The sequence below is a fragment of the Phyllobates terribilis genome, unplaced genomic scaffold (genome assembly GCF_046119375.1).
Source record: "Phyllobates terribilis strain yellow unplaced genomic scaffold, ASM4611937v1 Scaffold_12__6_contigs__length_324123572, whole genome shotgun sequence".
Lineage (NCBI taxonomy): Eukaryota > Metazoa > Chordata > Amphibia > Anura > Dendrobatidae > Phyllobates > Phyllobates terribilis.
Window position 1 is genome coordinate 137,807,235 of NW_027362772.1, and position 25,035 is coordinate 137,832,269.

The window sequence follows — 25,035 nt, forward strand, 5'->3', positions numbered from 1 at the left end:
CTATAGGGGTTAGAAACATTATACCAATTGGAGCCTATGATAAAACAAGACAGATGAGCTGTGTGATATACCAGGTTTGTAGATTATTGCCCTTTGAGAGGAACCTATCAGCAAATAAATTCTGCCAAAACAACAGGCTGCATGAATTAGAGCCTGGCAGCATTATTTCAGACATGTATTTTTAACTCTAAAAAGCAACTTTTCAGAGAAAACATACTTTAAAAAGCTTCGGGGGAGCTAGCCATCATGGATGATAAGCCTATGGCAGGTCCCCGGTGCCTTCTTCATGCCCTGCTTACCTAGACAGAGGAGAACTAGAGGAGCAGTGCAGGGAGAAGCTTCCACGGCCTGTCTCAGACGAGTCATCCAAGATGCATGGCCCCTGACCAACTTCCCGGAGTATGTTTCCTTTGAAGCACCATAGCGTTTCAGAGTAAAACCTAAACGACTGGAGCGCATCCTGTCTTCCAGAATAACTGACATATACACTTTGGGAGCGATCAGATACTTGTCAACCTTTCCCAGGAATGTCCCTAATTTTTGGAAACAATCCTGCTAAATTAGGGCTGTGGCAGGTTTCCTATAAGCCCTACCCAAAAGTGGGCTTTCACATTCGAGAGCTGTGGAACTAAACATGCCTATCTTAGCAACACTCATCAAAGGTGGGGAGGAATTTTACATAGGGACCAAGGTGCCTAAAGTTATGGCTCTGGTCGATTTGCGTCCAAAGAAATGTTTTTTTCTTCGATTTGTTTGGAATGTTCTCAAGTAAGAGTTACGGAAAAAATGCTCAGGACATGATGTTGTTTTAGTAGTACGGTTTATAAAATTGTGTGTACCTTTACAGTATTTTGCTTTTCTTTTAGATTCCGTAATTACTTTTTTTTTAACAATCCATAAAAGCACATAGATAATATAAAAGAAGAACAGCTTTCTCTCCGTGTCTCCCATTGCTTTTATTTTCCCACATAAATACACGTTCTCCCGACATCTATATATGTTCTATATGCAGTTTTCCAGTTGTTTTATATCAGTTGCTCTCATTTCTTTGTTGTTGTCATCTTGGCAAGGGAACTTTCACTTGTAAAGCCTTTTTTGTTGGCTTTCACTTCTTTTTTCAAAACCTGTAAAAAAACAAAACGAATAATAGAATACGTCGGAACAAATATGCTCATTGCAGAATTCACACATTATAAAAGGTAAATGTGATGTCTTCTAAGTCTCCTTAACAATCACGTATAGGAATAGTATGACTTTATGTATGACAATATTCCCCAGTACTTGGGTTGCCCCCAGGCTATGTACTGTACATGATGCTACATTAACTGCTAAAACTATATCTTACATTAAGGCAAAGCCTACGGTAGAGCAGATAATAAGTAGCCGAAAGGTAAAAGTCAGGGTCTTGGCACAATTTAGAGTTCAGCAATAAATATCAACCTTAGGGATATTTGTACGTATGATCACACATGTATTACTGTATACACTATAAGGCTATAAACAAGCGAATTATTTAAAAGGAGGCAATCACAAACACAACCCCATAATCATAAATGTGGGAAGATGTCATTAGAAGTCATCAGAAAAGTACATATTATTAATATTTTTTATTTTTAGTTATCACATCAGATTGAGACAGCTTTGCTGTGTATACTGGGGCAGAGTCAGCAGAGGACTGAATGACAGCAATATTGCACTGCTGGAGACCTTGATAAGACTGGATAGGAAGATGATATTACATATATACCAATAAAGCTCTGATCACGTAGAATTTTTCCTGCCATTGAAGGTTTACTTCTAAAATATTCTCCAACATATACCTTTCACCATAGACTGCAACCTTTGTCATTGTAGAGAACTAATGTCATTTGGCACCAATGGATGAAGAGATTTGTAAGAAAATAAGACACCAGAAGAATAATAACATATGGAAAATGAGAATGGTAGAAGAGATCAATCCCTCCCTTTGGTATAAGCATGCTCACTGGAGTGTTATATTAAGGACACATCTATTCAGGCGTGTCATTAGTCAGCTGCTGCTGATGCAGTAAATGCAGGGCGATTGCCTTTCCTGAATGTAGAACCTGAAAGAAGTCTAGAAAGATTAGATGCACGGCTACCCTACTTGTTGTGAAAAATGAAGATTGTGATATTAGGCTTGCTCCTGTTTTCATGTTTAGTGGGCGATCCTGTTTCACCCTTTCTGGCTAGCCACTGACACCACCATACAAATAATAAAGAAAAAAAATTGGGGGAAATCTTTAAGAGCATTGCTGCTTAGAAATGATGGTAAGGGAGATGAATATATTTAAATAAAAAGTTTCTTTAAAAAAAAATGCATAGGGCTACGCGTTTCAGTATTGATCAAGCCTGAGGAAGGGGCTTATTGAATCCTGAAATGCATAGTCCTTTGATTTTTTTAGTTAAACTTTTTCTTTGGATTTATTTGTAATGCAGGTATCCAGATGCAATGCACAGATAGACACGAGGCAGGAGCAGCCAATGAACTATTTATTTCCTCCGCTATGGTGGGAACTTGCAATAGTTAGGAGACAGTTAAACAGTATAAAACAGGGTAATCACAAGTAGATTATACAGTACAGGACATATAATGAGTTTAAGTACAATTAGAACTACAGAGATGTCTCTCAGGGATTATGCTAGTGCCCCTCTGACAGGGGTGACAACCTCAACCCCTACTAAGCTGGCTCCTCCTGAATCAATGGCCCTAGTGGGGGTCACCAGGTTTTCCTGCTAGGCTATAAGTACTAACAAAGTCTACAAATGCACGTTGAGCCTCTTTTGCTCCAACTGACCCCCACCCTGTGTATTATCCTAACCCAGGCCGACCCCTGTACCGTATGTCAGTGCTGGAGGCGACAGCCCAACTCACTCGTGTCTTCCTTCCACCACCGTAGACATCCTCTCTTGGGCAGAGTATCCTTGCGGGTCTTCGGTGCTTGACTAAAGACAGCTGTCTCCTGGATCTGGGGAGAAGAGGGCTGGGCTCCGGATCTTGACTGGCGTCGTCAAGGTTCGATATCTTGACTGGCGCAGGTCTGGTATTCTGGCCTTGAACTGCACAGTCAGGTCCTCGGGTCTTAACCGGCAGAGTGGGGGCTCTGGATCCCTGCTGGCACATGCTTCCTGCTGCGGCCTGTCACTCAGGCTGCAGTGTCTTCTCCTTCACCTTTCTCTCTTGGCGCCAAAACCCACTCTGGTTGGCGAATAGACCCTTTATATCCAGGAACTCCATCATCAAAAGCACCTGACTCAGTATTGCATCTAAACTCGTCCCCCCTGCAATTCTTGTTTTGGTTAGTTTCACATGGTGCCGTCTGAACAGTGGGTGGCAGCCTTCTCGCACCAATGATGCACAGCGCTGGGGTTACTCAGGAGCATTATCACCTCCTCCTCCATTTTAGCTCGCCAGTCCTCTGGTGATTAGGATATGTGAGGGCCTGGAGTCTACCAGAGGAGCCTGGAGTCTACCAGCCCAGTTTCAGCCAGCAGTTGAGTTCTCTCCCTGGTTTTCTGCTGTGTCTGTTTCCAAACAAATTCATCTTGTGCGTATCAGTTGGAGGAAATGCCAGCGTTGGCATGTTCAGTCCTTAGGGGCTCCTCCTGCGAAGGTGTTTCTGGAGAATCCGGAGGTCTTGTCAACTGGGGCTGTAGATTGTCTCCTGGTTCATTCTCTGTCCCCTTCGAGAGCGATATCGGCAACTCCCAAAGGCACAGTGATCCAGCCCTCCTCATCTCCGAAGACTCCCCTTTGGGTTGTTTCAAACAACTCTCCCGGGGACCTCGTTTTGGTAGTCCCCTCTGTTTCAGGAGAACAGGGCCGGAGCATATTCCGTTGCATCACCCGAAGTGGCACTTCCTCATCACCCTCAGGTCAGTTCTTGTAGACCGGATTATCCTGGTGAATCTTCCTCACTAGTCGGTAATGCACTGCTTCCCAGCACTGATCCAGCTTATTCTTGGGCCGCTTGGTGCGCACTAACACACAGTCTCCTGACTGGATCTGTTCACCCTGTGTCGGGGGCCGTCCCAAATGTTCCACCTCCCTTACTGTCTAGAGTCAGTGTCAGTGCTCTCGGATGCAAGTGCGCGGACTGCTCCCCAGACATGGATCTTCCAAATCAAGCTCTAGCTCAGTAATCTCTCTTCCATTTCACCCACACAGCAGCTTATATGGCGTATAGCCAGTAGTCGTGTGAACCCGATTATTGTAGACCCACACCAACTCTGAGATGAACTTGGGCCACTTCATCTTGTCTTCCTTTAAGGTTCGTAACATCTGTAGCAAGGTTCGATTGAAGCGTTCACAGTCTCCATTCCCCTGCAAGTGATAGAGTGTGGTTCAGGACTTATCAATTCCGTATAGACGACGTAGCTCCTCCATTATTTTTCCTTGGAAGCAGACACCTTGGTCTGAATGAATACGCAAATTAACTCTCGGCAGATGCCTCTGGTCGCCACTTCTGCTATCTGGTCCCGGGTCAGAGTCACTACTGCGAATTTGGTGAAATGGTCTGTCATCACTGAGCAGCACCCAATCAGCAGGTAGTCAATCATCAACACCTCCAAGAGAGCAGAGGTTTGGATAGCTTGGATAGAAGCCCCCTGTTCCAACGATTTGATCATCTCGCATCAGTGTCATCTTTGGCGGCCTCTTTGACTACTTGTCACAGTTGAGGCCAATACTCCAGTCACTGCAACCATCTTTTCAGAAGTGGGCACCTTTCTCATGGGCTTCTTTGGCTAACTGCACCACCAACCCCTCTGGAGCCAGTGCTTGACAGGTGATGTCAAATTCTTGAGGGAGCTGGACTCTTTGGCACAATAATCCATCTCTCATGAAGAGTCTTTCCCATTGGGATAAGATTTGCAGGGTGCTTGCTGGTAGCGTGATCCTTGCCTCCTGGTCTGGTCGCTGTCCCAGGGTGACCCATTTCCTCAGCTCTGCTAATTCAGGGTTAGTCTGCTGCAGATGTATCCACTCATTTCTGGGATGGCCCAGTATCTGGGTGGGTCTGCACTCTCCTCCAGCCTCTTGGGCAGCGATTACAGCTGCGGCAAACTGCTTGAAGTCTGGAATTTCATCACCCTCCAGTTCCTCATCCACATCTCTCCTTGAACCTACTTGAGTGACTCGGAACAGAGCATCCTCATGCGTGTTCTGGGACTTGGATTAGTAAGAAATATTATATTGATATTTAGACATTCTAGAGACCTATCTTTGCTCCAGGGCGCCCAGTTTCGCATTCTCTTACCCTGACAAGTATTCTGCAATCTTTTCGGTCATAGCCCACACCAGCGCCAGTAACTCCAGCTTGAATGAACAGTAGTTATCTGAGTTATTTTCAGATTCCTTCAGTGACCAGCTGGCGTAGAAGATCACCCTCACTCACTTCCTGCACTTACGCCAGCACCGCTCCTAGTCCATACAGGCTTCCATTGGTATACAGCACAAAGGGTTGGAAGAAATCAGCATAGGCTAAAATGGGAGCATCCATCAACATCATCTGCAATGTCTGAAAGGCTTCATCTTGCCTAGGACCCCACTGGATTAGCTAACGATTGGTTCCCTCTTCAGTTACTCTTAGCAACTCATTAAGCAGTGCTGCAATTTTAGTGACGTTTTGGATAAACCTGCGATAGTATCCAGCCAGCCCCAGGAATGCTCTTAGTTCCCTCTAGTTGGTAGGAATGGGCCATTTTTGCACTGCAGCCACCTTCTCCGTGATGGAGTAGACTCCAGCGTTGAAAACAGTGTGCCCCAAATATTCAATTACCCTTTTAAACAGGTAATACTTCTGGAGCTTTGGTTTTAGCCCGTGCCTCTGTAGCTGCTCCAATACCTATTCTAGCCAGATAAGATGATCTTCGAACTTGGGCGACTAGATGATGATGTTGTCAAGATATATCAAGATCGCCTCAAAATTCAGATCTCCCAAGTATCTTTCCATCAGGCACTGAAACGTCCCTGGTACATTTTTTAACCATAAAGGCATCTGCTTAAATTCGATTAGGCCCATAGTCAGGATGAAGACCATCTTCGGGCGGTCTTCAGCAGCCACCGGAATCAGTCAGTAGCCACTGGATAGGTCGAGAGAGGAGAAGTACTTGGCCTATTTCAAAGTGGACAGGAATTCCTCGATCCGGGGTAAGGGGTAGAAGTCCTGCACAGTGCAAGCGGTAGTCTACACAGAACCTCAGTGTACCATCTTTATTATAGACTAACTCAATGGCCCAGGGGCTTTGGCTTTTGCATATCACTCCATTACAAAGCATGTTCGACAGTAGTTCCTTCACTTCTTGGTACATCTGAGGTGGGATTTCCCGATACCTCTCTCGAATGGGGGCAGTGGTCTCCGTGGGGATTTTGTGCTGTATGGTCTGTGTGCATCCAAAGAAATGTTTGTATTGTGCAAATACTCTGTTACTATACTAGCATAGTATTGCTGGAAACCAGCGGCCGAAGGAGCACAAGCAGGAACGGCAAGCGGTAGTAGAAGTTCTTGGATAAAGCAAAAGAGTTGTAGGAGACAATCCGTAGATGAATTAGAACAGTCTGAATGTTCAGGACCTGGAGACTGACACTAGACTAACAGCTAGACACAATACTCAAGCAATGAGTGAGAGATCCATGTGGCTTTAAGTATGCCCAAACAGGAAACCAGATGGATTCCGCAGGTTCAGAATCTGCCATATTAGTAAAGGGAAATTGCAGAAAACAACAGCAGCCTCCAGTGGTAAGGAGTGGAATTGCAGCACGATTATTAAGGTGAAAAATAGCAGCCACTAGTGGTCAAACTGTAGAAGGACAAGAGGAATTCTGACACACTCCTCAGTATCGCTGTTCAACCTGCCCTACTTGTTTTGGGGAAAATTCCATGAGATTGGCTGGCCCGTGGTTTGTCTCTATCCGTTTGACGTTCAAGAGATGCTGACAAGGTCCACGGGTTTCCTTCTACAGGCTTTAATATTATAGCATGGGCCCTGGTAACTTTTTCTGGCATCACATAAACTTGTGCCACTTCTTGCCAGGACATCAACTGCAGGCTTGCTCCGCTCAAGTTTATGCAACACACGGTTAAACATCCTTGCCGAACAGTGGCCAGGATGTGAGCAACCAATAGTCCGGAGATTGATTCGCCCCCCTCTATAGGTTCAATTTGGACATCCACTCCTTCTAATAACACACGAGCCAGTACCGACATGGTTAGAACAGTTTGCCCTGCAGGTAAAAGTCACTGTAATTTGTGCAATTTGCCGAGGCACTAGGAGGCAGCGGGTAACTTCTGAATTTAACTGGCCCACCCCGTACGAGCTACTGGAATACTCCCTTGCTGGCTTGGTCTTCAGTGGCGTGAGTCCAACTGTTTCTGTCTGGGCCATCAGCCAGGAACTACCCTACTTCCTTCAACACATTCATCCCCATAGTCATGATGGCTCACCCTCCTCCAGAGCTTTTTACCTAAACAATACCTTTCTGGCCTGGCTCTTTTCTGCACACCTGTAAAATCATCCACACTACTCCGGCCACTGGAATGGGCAATTGGTTGGTTGCCAGTAGTCAAATGGTTGTCTCTTTCTTGGAGCGGGCGACTTGGGGAAAATGGCTCTGGAAGTACTCTTCGGGCATAGTGGTTGCCGAGCATGGCCACCAGGGTTATATTTCCTCTGGAGGGCTCGGTCACTGACTGATCCACCATCTCAGCTGTAGAATGTTGCATCCTGCCGACTACGCCAAATCAAATTCAGGTAACCGAATGCAACGCGCAGATGGACACAAAGCATGAGCAACCAATGAACTGTTTATTTCCTCCGCTATGGCGGGAACTTGCAGTACTTAGAAAACAGTTCAGCAGTATAAAACAGGGTAATCACAAGTAGATTATACAATACAGTATATAATGAGTTTTAAAGTACAATTAGAACTACAGAGTAGTCTCTCTGGGTTATGCTAGGGTCCCTCTGACAGGGGTGACACACTCGTCCCTGGGGGAGCTACTACAGTTGCCTCTTCCTGAAACAATGACCCTAGTGGGGTCATTGATAGGCCTGATAGGCCGTAAGTCCTGACAAAGTCTACCAATGCATGTTGAGCCTCCTTCGCTCCAACTGACCCCCACCCTGTCTTTGTTATAGCCCAGGCCAACCCCCGTACTGTATGTCAGTGCTGGAAGCGACGGCCCAGCTCACTCGTGTCTTCCTTCACCATTGCAGGCGTCCTCTTCTGGGCAGAGTGTCCTCGCGGTTCTTGGGTGCTTGACCAATGGCGGCTTTCTCCTGCACCTGGGGAGAAGAGGGCTGAGCTCCGGATCTTGGCGTAGAAGGGAAGAGGAAATGTAGAAAGCTTAGCACGTTGTTGATTTCAAAACCATATGTCAGCCGGAATCCATCCTGACGGTGCCGCACCCATTGGTGATCACAAGCAAATGAAAAAGAAAAGGGAAATCCACCCGCACATCCAACAGGAAATAATTAAAAATTATTCTTTTTAGGTCGTCCTATGAATAACGGTGTTGTATACACAAGAAACGCGTCAGGTTTCTGAGGTTTCATTTTAGCATGTTTTAGTTTTTTTTTTCAATAAAGAATAATTTTTAATTATTTCCTGTTGGATGTGCCGGTGGATTTCCCTTTTCTTTTTCATTTGCTCCGGATCTTGACTGGTGTCGTCAGGGTTCAGTATCTTGATAGACTCAGGTCTGAGATTCGGGCCTTGACAGATGCAGTCTGGACTCTGAGTCTTGACCGACCGATCTGGTCCTTTAATCTTGACCAGTGTAGTGGGGCTCTGGATCTTATTTTATGTCACCTGGGTCCTGTCTGAAAGCAGCCAGCACCCTGCTGGCACACACTTCCTTCTGCGACCTGTCACTCCAGCTGCGGGCGTCTTCTCCTGTACACATCAGTACCTCTCTCGCTCTTGATGCCAAAACCGATCCAGTTTTGTGTAAAGACCCTTTATATCCAGGAACTGTGTCATCAAAGGCACCTGACTTGGTGTTGCATCTAAACTCGTCTTCACTGCAACTCTTCCTGTTCTGGTTAGTTCCGCATGGTCCTATCTGAACAGTAGGTGGCAGCCTTCTCGCACCAATGATTCACAGCGCCTGGGTTCCTCAGGAGCACTGTCACCTCCTCTTACATTTTCATCTCCCTAAAGGTGCAGGCAGATGGCCGTATAACTTGCATCGCAATCCTCGTACTAGCTGCCTGCTGTCCTGACCTGAGTTTGACAGTTGCATAGAAATACATCTTGCTGTCAAGCTCTGGAGAGGTGCCGAGCCAGTCCGTGCATCGCGATGCCATCATCGCACGAGATAAACGGCCACCTGTCTGCGCCCTTATCAAAATTTCAGCGCAACAACGTTTTTAGAGAATTCCCGAAATGTATTTTCTTTTAAGTTCATTGATTAAATGGTGGTATCAGCGACTACCCACAAGAGGGGAAACATGAGCAGCTGACGATCACTGCCTCAACAAATTAAAACAGGAGCGTGCCTAATACTATACTTTTCACAACAGGCAGCGTCACTGTGCATCCCCTCTTCCTAGCCTCCTTTCTGCTTCTACATTTGGTAACAATGGACTCACGTTGTAAAAAAAACATATGCCACTCTGTGTATGGATTTTATTCAACCCCTCTGTAATGGAAAACGCTTTTGATTTCCTGTATGGTAAAACATAAAAGTCCAGTATATGTAAAATGGACACTTAGACTTTGGGTACATGGGGTCCAATACATACATTTCGCATTGAATATTTTTCCTATATTTATGCAGAGTTTGTTCATACAATGAGATATGAACACAACCTAATGCCCCGGCCGCTCCTTGGCCATTTCCTGGAGGAGTTCCAAGAAAAGGAACAGAATAGAGAAAAAAAACACAATAGTGCAGTGCACAGAATACATCAATGTCATGAGAAATGAAGGAGGACAGTGCAGGATGATAGGATCTTTCAGTCAAGTAGCCATTCTTATTAATTAACGTCATATACATTATATTTCCGCTAAATCAATTTCTAAGTTACAAGCCGCAAGTAAATGTTGGTGAAGAGGCAGAAACAATGCACATCAATCATTACAAATTCCAGTCTAATGGATGCATACATTATCAATCCACTCATTCCTTCTGGCAGTAATGGAGCCCGGTTCAGAACCCAGGTGACTGCGGTCACGGCGCTGGGTTTCTTTTCTTACTGTTACTCTCTGAATATAAACAGAAACCAGCACCGCTTGATTCACTTTGCAAATAGAAAACTATCCGCCTTCTACCCTTCGCAAAGCAACACTTATCAGAATGGCATAGACCAAGGAAAAGGGAAATACCGAGAAGAAAACATTATGGTAATGAATGTGTTGATGAAATACAGAAAAAATGCAAATCCATCTTCACATGGAAATAGAAAATTAATGATTGCGAAGCAAAACTGTATTGAGATGGGATTGATGCAAAAATTATTTAGAAACCAGACAAGTGAGCAGTGCTACAGAATGAATTATGGACAAGACGGGACGCATAAACAACCCGCTACTTCAACCCATCTACCATAAGAATCCTCAAAAATTTGCCAAATTTGTAGATGGAACAATTTACTGTCGGTAGTAAACAGGTTGTTACGGATTAGAAAAAAAGGATATTTTTTTTCTTATAGACAAGTCATGTCTGTAGCTCATCCAACATGTAATAAGTGACGTTCAGCTGCAATACCAGAAAAAAGTGGCTCTGTACTGTTCCCGAAGGTAAACCACTCTTCCACTCCAAAATCTCAGGCACTACAGTTCCCTGTAATTAGGGAATCTCTAAATTCTCTTCCTCAACACATCGCTGTCAAATAAGGCCACTCTGGGGAGATCTCAAGCACAGTTCATGCTAGACAGCCCAGGAATTTACAGGAACTGGAGGCTTTTTGCCAAGAAGAATGGGCAGCTTTACTATCTGAGAAAATAAAGAACCTCATCCACAACTACCACAAAAAGACTTCAAGCTGCCATTGATGTTAGAGGGGGCAATACACGGTATTAAGAACTGGAGTGTGTGAACTTTTGATCATGGTCATTTGGATGTTTTTGGTTGTCATTAAGATTAACAAAAGAGAAAACACAGTAGTTTGACAATAAATGGCTTCACCCAACCAATAACCATGAGTGGAGAAAAAGTTTTTTTGTTATCATTCATATTCTCTGAAACAAGGCCAAGAAAGCAAAAATTCTGCAGGGGTATGTAAACTTTTGAGCGCAACTGTAAGTAGTGGGAGACCCATGAGCAAGAATCAGTATTTACTAAGGTAAATGTAAAATATTGCAAAATTTGTTGCCTTCCAGTTCAGAACCAAAGTCATTGATTGTTAGATAATTAATAACAAAATAAAGTGCACACAGTTACCAGGTCCCAATAACATTTGGGCTGGAAAAAAAAATGCAAGGCCTGAAATCTACAGTACTCTCAGATCCACAATATCTACGACTTGAACAGGAGTCTATGTGGGCCAACGTTCCCATAAAAAAATCTACAATTGTTCAAATTGTTCAGTCCAAGCACGTAACGCCTAATCATAAAACATTTATTCCTTTTACCATAGCATCGAATTTATAAAGCATGCACATAAGGAAAGCTCACGGAAGCAGCGAAGGAGGAAAGCTAGGAGTGGAGAAAGGTGAATCTCATAGTAGGTACATTCCCGACCAAGAAACTTTTATATCCAAGCAAGTAATACTGCAAAATAATATCTGAAATAACAGCAGCTGAACCGAACACGTAAACCTGGAAAACAGATAGGACACCAAGAGAATCAATAAGACAAAATGAGAAGAAATATGGCTGTACATTTTCTAAGTGCTTTCCAATGCTAAAAAGAAGAAGGTTGAGCACGTTGAATAAGTAATGTCAGATGTGTCCATATTTCCTACTTGCGGTTATTTTGTAACAGGTAGATTACAAGCTACAATATACAGAGATGTACTGTACATAAAATGTTTTAGTCCAAAAAGGAGGTTTATATGAATATCTCATAAAGAGGCGACTGATCTTTACTATCAGGCAGGGGTCACACCGTATTTTCTCTCATGCGGGGGAATCGAGCCGATTATGCTAATCACACTCTAATCAGAGATTGAGCAGTGTGTGATCATAGTGTGATCTGATATTCTCAGATGAGCAGAAGATTGTAAAAAAAAAATTCTCCATTCTGTCAATCGGGGAAAATCGGGCTGCACTCAGATGTCATCCATGGGCAGTCCGATTTTTTTCACGGACTCTTTGACTTGCATGGCCGAGTGCAATTGGAATATTGGATGCAAATCGTGCATGTTACGATTTTATTCTTATATTTTTTTATATATGCAATTTTGAAATAATATACAAAAGATTAATGGATTTTGGAAAGCACAGAATGTTGAACCAATAGTTCCATATCTGCCACATTAGAGGTTAACATTCTCTTGTTATCCCTTAAGCAGTTATGTCTAGTGTTGAGCCACCCCCGTAGTGTTCGAGTTCGGTTCGGTTCGTCGAACACCTTCGAACACCGTTAAAACCAATGGCAGGCAAACAAAAACACATAGAAACACATAGAAAACACCTTCAAAGGTGTCCAAAAGCTGACAAACTGCTCAGAAGACACAACTAACACATGGAAAAGTGACAAGTACATATAGTCATGCGAAAAGAAAAGAGGTGGAGGAGTAAAAGGAGGGGGAGACACAGATATAGGCATGTCATGCCCTTCTAAAATCCAAAAAGTGAGAAGCCGACACGGCCAGTCCGTTCCTGCCTGTGCCACCTCTGTGTCGCCGGGTTTGTGCCAGAGCCGCGGTGGACCCTGACGGCCAGCCCCCCTATCCCAATACTGGTGCCTGTCCGCCGGTGGGTCGAGGCCCCCCACGGTGGGGGGGGGGGAGTAACATCTGCAGAAGAAAGACCATCTTCCAGCCAAACTAAGATGTCGACTTCTTTTCGTGGACAATGTGATACGATCCCATTCTTACAGACACGCCCATCGCTACAAATTCTAGATGAGGCACAAAAACAGCAGGTGCTTCAACGGATATCAAGTGCTCTTCAAGTGAGCTCTCCATCACCTCAAATTTGAACATCACAAATACTCCAGTCCTCAGAGGTGTCACCCCAATCGCACTTGCTTCCTCACAGCTCCCAAGTCTCCAGCTGCCCGTCTGAGTATGGGGTAACACAGATGGCTGAGTCTGCCCAGCTGTTTACTCATACTATAGCCTGGGAAACGGAGGTCTGCTCCAGAGCTTCTGTTAATCCAGATGAGGAAATGATCTGATCCGATGCCCAGAATCTTTATAAGTTGGATGAAGAAGGTTCTGAGCATAATGTAGACCCTTGTTCACAAACTGTAACTCCTGTTGGTGGAGACAATGATGAAGACGATGATGAGACTCAAATACCTGATTGGAGCGACAACTTGACTTTTCGGTCAGGGCAGGAAGAGGTTGGCTCTGAGGGCGACGGGTGTGATAACACACAGGGTGATGATGACGAGGTTGGAGATCCCACTTACTGTCAACCCACAGTCAGCCAAGAGATGAGGTCAGCAGAGGAGGTGGAGGAGGATGTGACTAGCCCTGGGGTTGGGGATGACTCGGTACCCGGGTATTTGCCTGGCCTTGGGGATGTCGCGGTGGTCGGCTCCCTGGCCCGTACCCTGGGGTCTCTCTTTAAAAGGGTGGATAATTGTTAATTTTATAAGAGTTCATGACGCCACCTGTGGTATCTGGTGACAAGCACCAGCGCTGCAGCAGTCCACTGAGGCCGGTGATAAGGCAACTCGATGGTATAGCTCCCCACAGGTGGAGCTAGGTCTCAGGGCAGCGTATGCAGGAGGAATGCAGGACAGGCGAGACCCAGCTGGGTCAGAGCAAGAACGGGAACGGACACGGTAGTCACTTCAGTACCTTTTACTGGTGGAAATTCAGGCACATCCCGGAGCACTGTAGGGTGAAGGGTGCATATCAGGATCCTCCCCAATGAGCGGGTGTAGGGCCTCCTGTTTCTTGCCTCTGTGTAGTAAGTTTCTGACCTGCCTGGAGCTAGGCCTAACTTTGTCTCTGTCCTGCGCTGGCTGACCTTGTGGTAGGGCCTTCTCTTGGAGTTCACGCTCCCAGTATGCGGGGCCTAAGCGTCTCCTGGCTCTGTTACATATCAGCACCTTAGCGATCCTGGGACTTGTAGTTCTCCAGGGATTCCGGTTATGCCTTACTGGGTCATAGAGATACCGGTAAGCTCGGATCCTGTGTCCGGTAAATGCTTCGGGGTGAGCTGGTTAAGCTCCTCTGCCCCTTATGTACTAACTCACCACTCGCCTTCGGCCTACTCGGGCCCTCACTAGGCTATACACACTAACGGCAGCTTGCCGCGCTTCACTGATCTTACGGCATCGGCACACCTTAAGCTCTATCTGGGCTCCCTGAATCTAGCAAGCAGGAGCCTCGTGCTCCACTGCTGAACTATTAACTGCGTTCTCTAGACTAGACTGAGCTCCACTGCAGACTGACCTCTCTTAGGCTTCTCTACTGCAGGAACTCTTCAGAGGAACTGAACTGCCTAGCTCCACCTTCCCTATTTATATCCCTAACGGGCTCCCTCTGCTGGTCTGAGGTGGAAGGTGGAGATGTGTGAATGTTTATGGGGGCCTCTTGTGGAGGATTCCATCAATGCACTCTTGTAGGATCTGTGATACCAAGCGCAGCGGGGCATCACAGATGCTATAGACGATGAGGTTAGGTTGCGCCTTCCTGAACAGAGACGGAGTACTGGAAGCACGTCAACAACTGCATCCTCAACCACAACTCTGCCTCTGACCACAAGTCGTAGTGGCTCTTCAGGTCACATGGGCTCTAAGCCTTGCATAGCCTGGGCATTTATTCAGATCGATAAGGATGACCCAACTCGTGTTATCTGTAATATTTGTCAGCAAAAGCTAAGTAGAGGCCAAAAAATACATAGTTTGAGTACTTCATGCATGTACCGTCACATGGATATGAAGCATAAGTTGCAGTGGGAAGCTCACTGTGCTACAATGCGGCCTAGCCGGCTGGGCCACCCACCGTCTGCCCCATCTTGTGCATCCGCAGCCTCTTCATCCTCTGTGACTGGGGGGACAGCAGTCACACATGTTTTTGGACGCAGACCTGCCACCTCTTTACCCGCAACAGCCAGTGTGATTGGCAGGTCGTCAGTTCATTGGGAAGTGGAAACACCTGCTAGTGTTGAGCGCTCTCCGACATCGAGAGCACCACCTTTGGATCAAGGCAACCTAACATGTCCGCCTGCATCTTCCTCACAGACCGGCAGTTGCCGGGGACACCCTACTCAACACCGTCTAAGCACAACAGCCAGCCCTCGGTCCCTCAGATGTGGAAAAGTAAAAGACCATTTCCTCCTAGCCATGAGAAAGCTAAGAGGTTGAATTTCACCATCTGCAAGCTGTTGGCTTCAGAAATGCTGCCTTTCCACCTGGAAGACACAGAGGATTTTCAAGACCTTATGTCCGTCACAGTGCCCCAGTACCAGATGCCCAGTCGGCACTACTTCTCAAAGAAAGGTGTGCCTGCGCTCCAATAGCATGTCGCACACAACATCACCACTTCTTTGAGAAACTCTGTGTGTGACAGGGTGCACTTCACCACAGACACTTGGACGAGAAGGCATGGACAGGGGCGTTACATGTCGCTGACTGGGCACTGGGTAACTATGGTGACAGCAGGACAAGGGGCTGCTGTCCAAGTCTTGCCGTCCCCACGAGTTGTGTGTTAATCCTCTTTATCTCGAACTTCCTCCACTGCTTCTGCCTCCTCAACCTCCTCTCGGTCCTCCACCTGCACCCAAAGCCTGTCTGGTAATGCCACCTGCTTTCTAACTGCGCAGAAGGAATCCTGCACACCTCCTTACTATGCTGGCAGCAGGGCTCAACGCATCAGTGTTTACTTTGAAATGTCTGGGAAATGTGAGTCACACAGCTGAGGAGTTTTGGTCAGCTCTGGAGACCCAGTTTCATGAAAGGTTGTCTCCACTGGACCTGCAACCAGGGAAGGCCATGTGCGACAATGCTGCAAACCTGGGTGCGGCACTTCGCCGGGGCAATGTCACACACGTGCCTTGTATGGCTCACGTGTTGAACCTGGTTGTCCAGCAATTTTTAGCCCACTATCCCGGACTAGATGGCCTTCTGCAGAGTGCACGGTCGCTGTGTGCTCACTTCCGCCGTTCGCATCCCGCAGTTCAACGACTTACATCTCTACAGAAGTCGTTGGGCCTGCCAGTTCACCGGCTGAAATGCGATGTGCCGACACGGTGGAATTCAACTCTGCACATGTTGCAGCGACTGTGGCAGCACCGACAAGCCCTGGTGCAATACGTTCTGACGTATAGCCTGGGCCAACGAGATCCAGAGGTGGGGCAAATCACGCTGGAGGAGTGGTCTCAGATCAGGGACCTATGCACCCTTCTGCACAGTCTTGAAATGGCGACGAAGATGTTTAGTGCTGACGATGCCATTATCAGCATGACTATTACGGTGATTTACATGCTGGAGCACATGTTAAACAGAATTCGGAGTCAGGTGGTGGGACAAGAGGAGGTGGAGGAAGTAGAGGAGGAGTCGTATGCGGAAGGGATAACATCTCCAAGGTCCAGACGGTTGGCAGCACCAAGGCGGCAGGCATGGGAGGGTGGGGGAGAGGGATTAACCAGGGCGCATGGTAGCAGCCAAACTGTTGAGGAAGGTGCAGGAGCCGAGGAAGAAGTGGAGGACGAACTGGCAATGGGCATGGAAGACTCATCAGATGAGGGAGACCTTGATCACATTTCTGTTGTGCGAGGTTGGAGGGAGAGGGCAGAGGAAGGAAGCATGATTCTTACCTCGCTACCAACACAACAAGAACTTGGTCCTTCTGGATGCGCAAGACACATGAGTGCCTTCTTGCTGCACTACCTGCAACATGACCCCCGGATTGTCAGAATTCGAAGTAATCCCGACTACTGGGTTGCCACACTCTTAGATCCCCGGTACAAAAGTATATTTGCCGAAATAATTCCTGCCATAAAAAGGTATTGACGAATGCAGGAGTATCTGTTGCAGAATCTTACATGTGCTTTTCCACAAAACACCAGTGGTGCACGTAGTGAATCTCACAGTTCTAACTTGCCAACGGTGGGACTGTCGAGTCTTCATCACTCAAACAGTAACAGTAACACAGTATCTGCTGGTAACAGCAATTTTGTGGAATCGTTTCACCACTTTTTTAGACCATCCTTTGCAAGGCCACAGGAGACAAGAAGTCTGACACATAGTCAATGCCTAGAGAGGATGGTACAGGAGAATCTCCAAGTGAACATCGAAGCCATGACTGTGTCACTGGACCCTTGCTCATTTTGGTATTCCAATCTTGAAAAATTGCCGGAGCTCGCCACTCACGCCTTGGAGATCTTGTCATGCCATGCAGCCAGCGTTATCTCTGAACGTGTGTTCAGCGCTGCTGGTAGTGTGCTGACAGATAAGCGCACGCGGCTGTCCACTGAGAATGTAGACAGACTCACGTTCATAAAGATGATCAAATCATGGATTCGCAAGGACATTTCTACCCCTGTGTCATCCTTGGGAGACTAAAAGCTTGGGGATTTGGTAAAATCACCTCACCAACCGTTTTAAGCAACAGTGGGGCAATTGATGCCACTTAACCCTAGAACACATGACCATAAAAATCTACACTTTCACATACCTGGGGCCCTTTAGGCCCGTGTGCAAATAACATGGAATAACTCAAACTCAAATGACAAACAACTATATGCATGAAGAATACCTAGAGTTTCAAAATTCTAACTAAAGCAATCTTGCAGAAAATAGAAAACAATTAACTGGGCGGGCCTGCAAGGCCACAGGTATGCGTTCTAGGGTTAAGTGGTGTCTGAGCCACAATTTTGGGAGTCCCCTTGCTGTGTCTTACGTGACGTTGGCATCGTCAATTCCAGGTGGGTTGGGTCGCACCCCCCCCTTTTAACTGTAAGAAACTACATACACTATGGCTTGGGGTAACACAGATGGTTGAGTCTGAAGAGCTGTTTACTCAGAGGTCTGCTCCAAATCTTCAGTGTCTGCTAGTCAGCGTAGAATTTTTAACTGCATCTAGCCTAGGCAATACTTTGGGCGTAGTAGCCCAGCTGCGAAGCAAGCTGCACCGCCTGTGTATCTAATAAGAATTTTTAAATTAATCTAGCCTAGGCAGACTGTGGGGACCCCCAACCAAACCCAGATGCTCAGCCCCCCTACCGCCCCCCTTTCATGGACAACCCAATAATGTAACTCTTACAACTGGATGGGTGAGGATCGGTCACAGCTTTATTAACTCTTTATACTCATTCCATTAGAAAGGCATTTTATTTCTAAAATAATTCAGCTTGTTGCAGCATGCCCTGGGTCCCCACTCCGGCAAGTTGGCCAACAAGTGTAACTCTCCAACATGTCCTTTCTATTTCCAGGCCACGGAGGATCCAGCGTACTCATATGCAGGACTCTGACCCCCACCCATCACTCTTAACGCTTGTTCCACTCCGTCCTAGAGTCCTGACAGGAATATGTCCAGTCCAATATCTATTAAGTGAACACCGTCGGGCCGTATGAGGCCTGCTTTATCTCCTTCCAGTTGTCGGTGTCGTATCACTACACCGCCTCTGTCTCTTCTAAATTTTGCCATCCGAATATTTATTACCCGCCTTGTCCATTCGATGGCCGTGATGTCTCGCGCACCTTGCCATACCGCTATCGGCACAATCTCTGACCATACTATAGCTAATTCTCTGAAGCGCTCAGTGTCTAGTTTCATTATTGCCATTAGTTATGCGCTCTTGTGATGACCTAGGTTGTTTCCCCCGGCCTGTATAACTAAGATGACCGGACCTCTTGCCTCTCTCCCTACCTTGATTACCTCCATTAGTACCTGTGGCCATAGCAGGCCTCTAATACCTCTCCAGTTGAAATATGTGTTATGAAACTCTAATTTCCTCCCGCCTGGGCGGACTTTCGCCCTTTTTTGTGCCCAATATATATACGAGTGGCCTATCACTCACACTGTTGGCTTAGCGTCACCTGTAAAAGAAACAAACCACGTTAGGATAACAAGTCCGGTCTTATGTATCTCGCCAAACACGTGGATCGCCATCTCCCTATCCTCTGAACTTCCGTTTCTGACAGTCCTGCTCTTGCTGCTTCCGTGGCCGCACCTATGCGGAATGAGTGTGTCCCGTAATCTTTGGGGTGGTTCCCTGCCGATGTTATGCATTTATTAAATATAGCTTGGAACAGGTATCTTGATAATGGCGTTCCATCAATGTGTGATACGAAGAAATTACTTTGTGATCTGATGGTTAGATATGTTTTTACTATTGTTACCCGACTCAGTGTACCGTTTGTGGGTTGTAGAAGTACCCAAGTACCCCTGCCCGCTGGAACCGTTTTCGATTGGTGTATGCGTACACGTATTGCATTATTGGCTATGACTACTTCCTGGTGTAATAAGCGTCCACTGGTGGTAATTTTGGATTGAGGGACTAATTCGCTTATACATAGCGCCCCGAAGAAGGCGATCACAAATGCAGTAGACATTAGTGTTGCTTCAAATTGTGAGTGTCATGTTAATGGTGTTAGGGATAAGATGTGAGAAATCAGTTTTAGTGACACGGGACGGGACGTCTACATTCCTGACTTGGCTGACCCCTTTTCCACCCTTTTATGGATTGTCTGATGATGAATCTTTGTCACATCTCCCCAATTCAGTAGTTGGAAGTGAAATGCTACTCCGGTCAGACACCGCTGCGCTGACGCCCCTGATATGCCCCTCATCATTAGCTGGTGGAGAAATTCTATGGTGACTTGTGATCTGGCTTGTTCACATTGGTCAACCCGTCTGCCTGCTACTAGTCGTGTCCACTCTTCCCATGCCTTACCGTATGCTTGCCACGTTGACGGGGCAACTGACGCTCTGATTAATGGCATCAACTATTCGCCACTAGATCCCATAGGGAGGGTGGGCAACTGTTGCCCGATGGGTGGGCGTTGTGGAAGAGCTCTGTGAAAATCTGCCAATTGAATTGTTATAAAGCGTTAGCAGCAGCTTTATACCCCTCAGCATAGTGGCTAGCGCGGACCCATACATTGTGTTTTAGGCACAGGAATACTAGCCTGCGTAGTAGGCCTACCACTGGGAGAGACGATGATGCCATCTTATTAATGCAGTGCGCTAGGCTGGTGTTTTGTGTTATGAAGCGTATATTTTTGTTAGCCAGGCGCGCGCCCCATATTTCTATTGCTACCACTATTGGGAAAAATTATTTTCAGGGCTATATGCAGCTAAAAATTATTATTAATTTCAAAGCTGGTGGAGCTTGGTATAGATGGCCTAATACAATGAGTCCCACACACTGCTAGAAGGCCAAATATTTTTTCAGAGCTAGATGCAGATAAAAATTATATTCAATTTGCAACCTGATGGAGGTCAGTATAGATGGACTAATAGAGAAAGTCCCACACACTGCTAGAAGGCCAAATATTTTTTCAGAGCTAGATGCAGATAAAAATTATATTCAATTTGCAACCTGATGGAGGTCAGTATAGATGGACTAATAGAACAAGTCCCACACACAGCTAGAAGCCCAAATATTTTTTCAGAGGTACTGTAGATGCAGATAAAAATTATTTTTAATTTGCAACCTGATGGAGGTCAGTATAGATGGACTAATACAACAAGTCCCACACACAGCTAGAAGCCCAATATTTTTTCAGAGCTAGATGCAGACAAAAAATTATTTTGAATTTGCAACCTGATGGAGGTCAGTATAGATGGACTAATAGAGAAAGTCCCACACACTGCTAGAAGGCCCAATATTTTTTCAGAGGTAGATGCAGAAAAAAATATATTCAGTTTGCAACCTGATGGAGGTCAGTATAGATGGACTAATACAACAAGTCCCACACACAGCTAGAAGCCCAATATTTTTTCAGAGGTAGATGCAGAAAAAAATATATTCAGTTTGCAACCTGATGGAGGTCTGTATAGATGGATTAATAGAACAAGTCCCACACACAGCTAGAAGCCCAATATTTTTTCAGAGGTAGATGCAGAAAAAAATATATTCAGTTTGCAACCGGATGGAGGTCTGTATAGATGGATTAATAGAACAAGTCCCACACACAGCTAGAAGCCCAATATTTTTTCAGAGGTAGATGCAGAAAAAAATATATTCAGTTTGCAACCTGATGGAGGTCTGTATAGATGGATTAATAGAACAAGTCCCACACACAGCTAGAAGCCCAATATTTTTTCAGAGGTAGATGCAGAAAAAAATATATTCAGTTTGCAACCTGATGGAGGTCTGTATAGATGGATTAATAGAACAAGTCCCACACACAGCTAGAAGCCCAATATTTTTTCAGAGCTAGATGCAGACAAAAAATTATTTTGAATTTGCAACCTGATGGAGGTCAGTATAGATGGACTAATAGAGAAAGTCCAACACACTGCTAGAAGGCCAAATATTTTTTCAGAGCTAGATGCAGAAAAAAATTATATTCAGTTTGCAACCTGATGGAGGTCAGTATAGATGGACTAATAGAACAAGTCCCACACACTGCTAGAAGGCCACATACTTTTTCAGAGGTAGATGCAGAAAAAAATATATTCAGTTTGCAACCTGATGGAGGTCTGTATAGATGGATTAATAGAACAAGTCCCACACACAGCTAGAAGCCCAATATTTTTTCAGAGGTAGATGCAGAAAAAAATATATTCAGTTTGCAACCTGATGGAGGTCAGTATAGATGGACTAATACAACAAGTCCCACACACAGCTAGAAGCCCAATATTTTTTCAGAGGTAGATGCAGAAAAAAATATATTCAGTTTGCAACCTGATGGAGGTCTGTATAGATGGATTAATAGAACAAGTCCCACACACAGCTAGAAGCCCAAATATTTTTTCAGAGGTAGATGCAGATAAAAATTATTTTTAATTTGCAACCTGATGGAGGTCAGTATAGATCGACTAATAGAGAAAGTCCCACACACTGCTAGAAGGCCAAATATTTTTTCAGAGCTAGATGCAGATAAAAATTATATTCAATTTGCAACCTGATGGAGGTCAGTATAGATGGACTAATAGAACAAGTCCCACACACAGCTAGAAGCCCAAATATTTTTTCAGAGGTACTGTAGATGCAGATAAAAATTATTTTTAATTTGCAACCTGATGGAGGTCAGTATAGATGGACTAATACAACAAGTCCCACACACTGCTAGAAGCCCAATATTTTTTCAGAGGTTGATGCAGAAAAAAATATATTCAGTTTGCAACCTGATGGAGGTCTGTATAGATGGATTAATAGAACAAGTCCCACACACAGCTAGAAGCCCAATATTTTTTCAGAGGTAGATGCAGAAAAAAATATATTCAGTTTGCAACCTGATAGAGGTCAGTATAGATGGACTAATACAACAAGTCCCACACACAGCTAGAAGCCCAATATTTTTTCAGAGCTAGATGCAGAAAAAAATTATATTCAATTTGCAACCTGATGGAGGTCAGTATAGATGGACTAATAGAATGATGCTATGCCCAAAAGATTTTACTTCACTAGGTGCAGTAAAAAAATTGGTATTCTATACACAGGTGGTATATCTTGCAACACAGATAGGCTACTCCACTGACTAACACACTCTGCAATAGGCCAAAAAGGATTAGCTTTGCTAGATTCAGCCAAATGCTGTGAAAAAAACTTGCACAGCACTGGCACAGACCTGTCTGGCAAAAACTGATAGGAACTGATGTAACCTAGTCCGTGTGTGCGCTGCTGATAGGCTGACAGATTGCACCTCCCCACTGTAAATGCGGGAAAGAGAAAAAAAAATGGAGATCTTCATTATTCCTGCAGAGATCCATCACCTGCCCCTCCCCCCGCCCCGCTGTACACTCAAACTGCGTATTAACATTAATTTTCATCATTACTGAGAAAAAATCCAGTTATGATTTTGGTGCACGAACAGTTATCGAACATAACCTCGAACAGCCGAATTTTTCTCAAATTGTTCGTGTTCGCCGAACGGCTCGAACACCGCCCAAAACAGCTCGAATTTGAGATTGGCGAACAGTTCGAGTAGAACAACGCTCATCTCTAATCACGACAAAGGGGTTCATAAGTCTCCTCCTTGAATGGAGACTCCCCCTCTAATCTATCTTCCTGCTTTTTTTTTTTACTTCCATTTTGATTACATTTCATTTGAGAATCCCCAATGCCTGCTGGAATACTCAAACGGGATGTCATCAGACGACCGGCGCTGAGGTCACTGTCAAACCTACTTTCATCACCCTAAAATGAAACATCATCAGTGATGTCCTTTTCGGGGGCTGCACTGGTCTTTGTTCTCTCTGCTTGCCGTGTTCTTTCTTTTTCAGTGCACACTAACAGGGCACTCTTTTGCCGGCTCATTACTTCTCATTAGACCTAGCAAAAGAGGGCACTGTCACTGCGCATTCAAAGGAAATATAACACTGTGATCAGGGAGCTCATACTGACCATGTGTCAGAATTGACAACCAACACATGCTCAGTAGAGCAGGAACAAGCCCAGCCTCTGAAATGGACATTACTGATGACTATTTGTTTCAGGGTGTGGAGAGAAGCTTCGGCAGGTGCCGCATCCACTGTCCCCACATTACATCCGCTTGAGTATCCCAACATGCACTGGGGATTCTAAAACGAGTCGACATGAAAACTGAAGTAAAAAAAAAAGAAGGAAAATAGAGTACAGAGGAAATAATAGGAAATTATTAATTATATTATTATATTAATTATATAAACATTTAGAATTAAATTAAACTTTCGTTTCGGACCACCCTTTTAAAATTGTAATGGAGGATGCTACCAAGATTGTTAGTTGAAGAGGACCTGACATGTCAATTTACTCACCACTTATATTTTCCCTAAAATCACAATTCTGCGGCATCTTTTGTCATGAGTCTGCATTGTGCTGCTCATCTGCTCTTCCTGGGTGGAGACTGGACGTTAACATACCCCTTGTCAAAGGGGCGTATCTCTATAAAGTCTGACATTGTTAGCACTCATTGGACAGAGTCAGAGTGTGAAGGACGCACCCCGAACTGGTAACACCTTGTTATCAATTTATTGATGAATTTACAAGAGGAATAACAGAGGAACGGCACAACACAGAGTTCTGTGAAAAGATGCTCCGTGTCATGAGGAACACATGCATTTACTAAAACAAACAAGTCCGGAGAGGTGACTGATCCTATTTAAGAATATTTATTTTAGCCAGCCTCACAATTTCTATCCTGGCCTTATTATTTTTCTGTCCATAACCATTTAATTAAAATAAAAATTAAGGAACAATAGAATAAATGGTAAAACTGTTATTGAGAAATTTCTTCAAGTTTGTGTGATACAAAAAGTAAATTGCAAAATTATAATTTTGCTACAAAGTCCTACAGAGAGATCATAGAAAAAATCATTTCAGACACAGCGAGGGCCATTGCCGACTTGAAATACAGTTTTACTTTGATGCGCTCTCCGCAGTGGTCTGTAAAGATAATTCTAATACTATAATATGATTTTTTTAGTACATGGCTTCTGAGTCATGCTTTGAAATTACTTTACATTACATGACAAAATGGCGAACAATCTAAATTCAGTTGCGGCATTGCCAGGATCACATAATCAAGCTGTGAAAGAATTATGCTAGGGGCTTTCCTAAGGCTACAAGGCAACGGATAGATAACGCTTATCAGCCAGCTCATCTGTGTCATTGTCACATTAATATCCTATGACAGGGTGAATTGTTAAAAGGGATAAAATGAGCTACAAGGCTAAAAATGTTATGCTAGATAATCCCTGGGAATTTGGAGCTTGACAAAGAAGATCTGAAAAGATGTGCAGCTTCCACCCTGCCTCTAATTTGTGGGTTTATACACAGAAGGGAAGGTGATTTA

The 25,035-nt window shown here is 44.9% G+C and overlaps 1 protein-coding gene across 2 annotated transcripts in view; it reads right to left on the reverse strand.

The window, feature by feature from the left end:
- Positions 1-803: 803 nt before the first annotated feature.
- ODAD1 (outer dynein arm docking complex subunit 1) overlaps positions 804-25,035 on the reverse strand; it is a 288,579-nt gene continuing 264,347 nt past the window's right edge. For both annotated transcript variants that reach the window (XM_073657770.1, XM_073657769.1), the window contains one exon: positions 804-1,124. In XM_073657770.1, the coding sequence (XP_073513871.1) occupies positions 1,041-1,124 (84 nt within the window). In that variant the 3' untranslated portion in view covers positions 804-1,040. The remainder of the gene's footprint in view (positions 1,125-25,035) is intronic.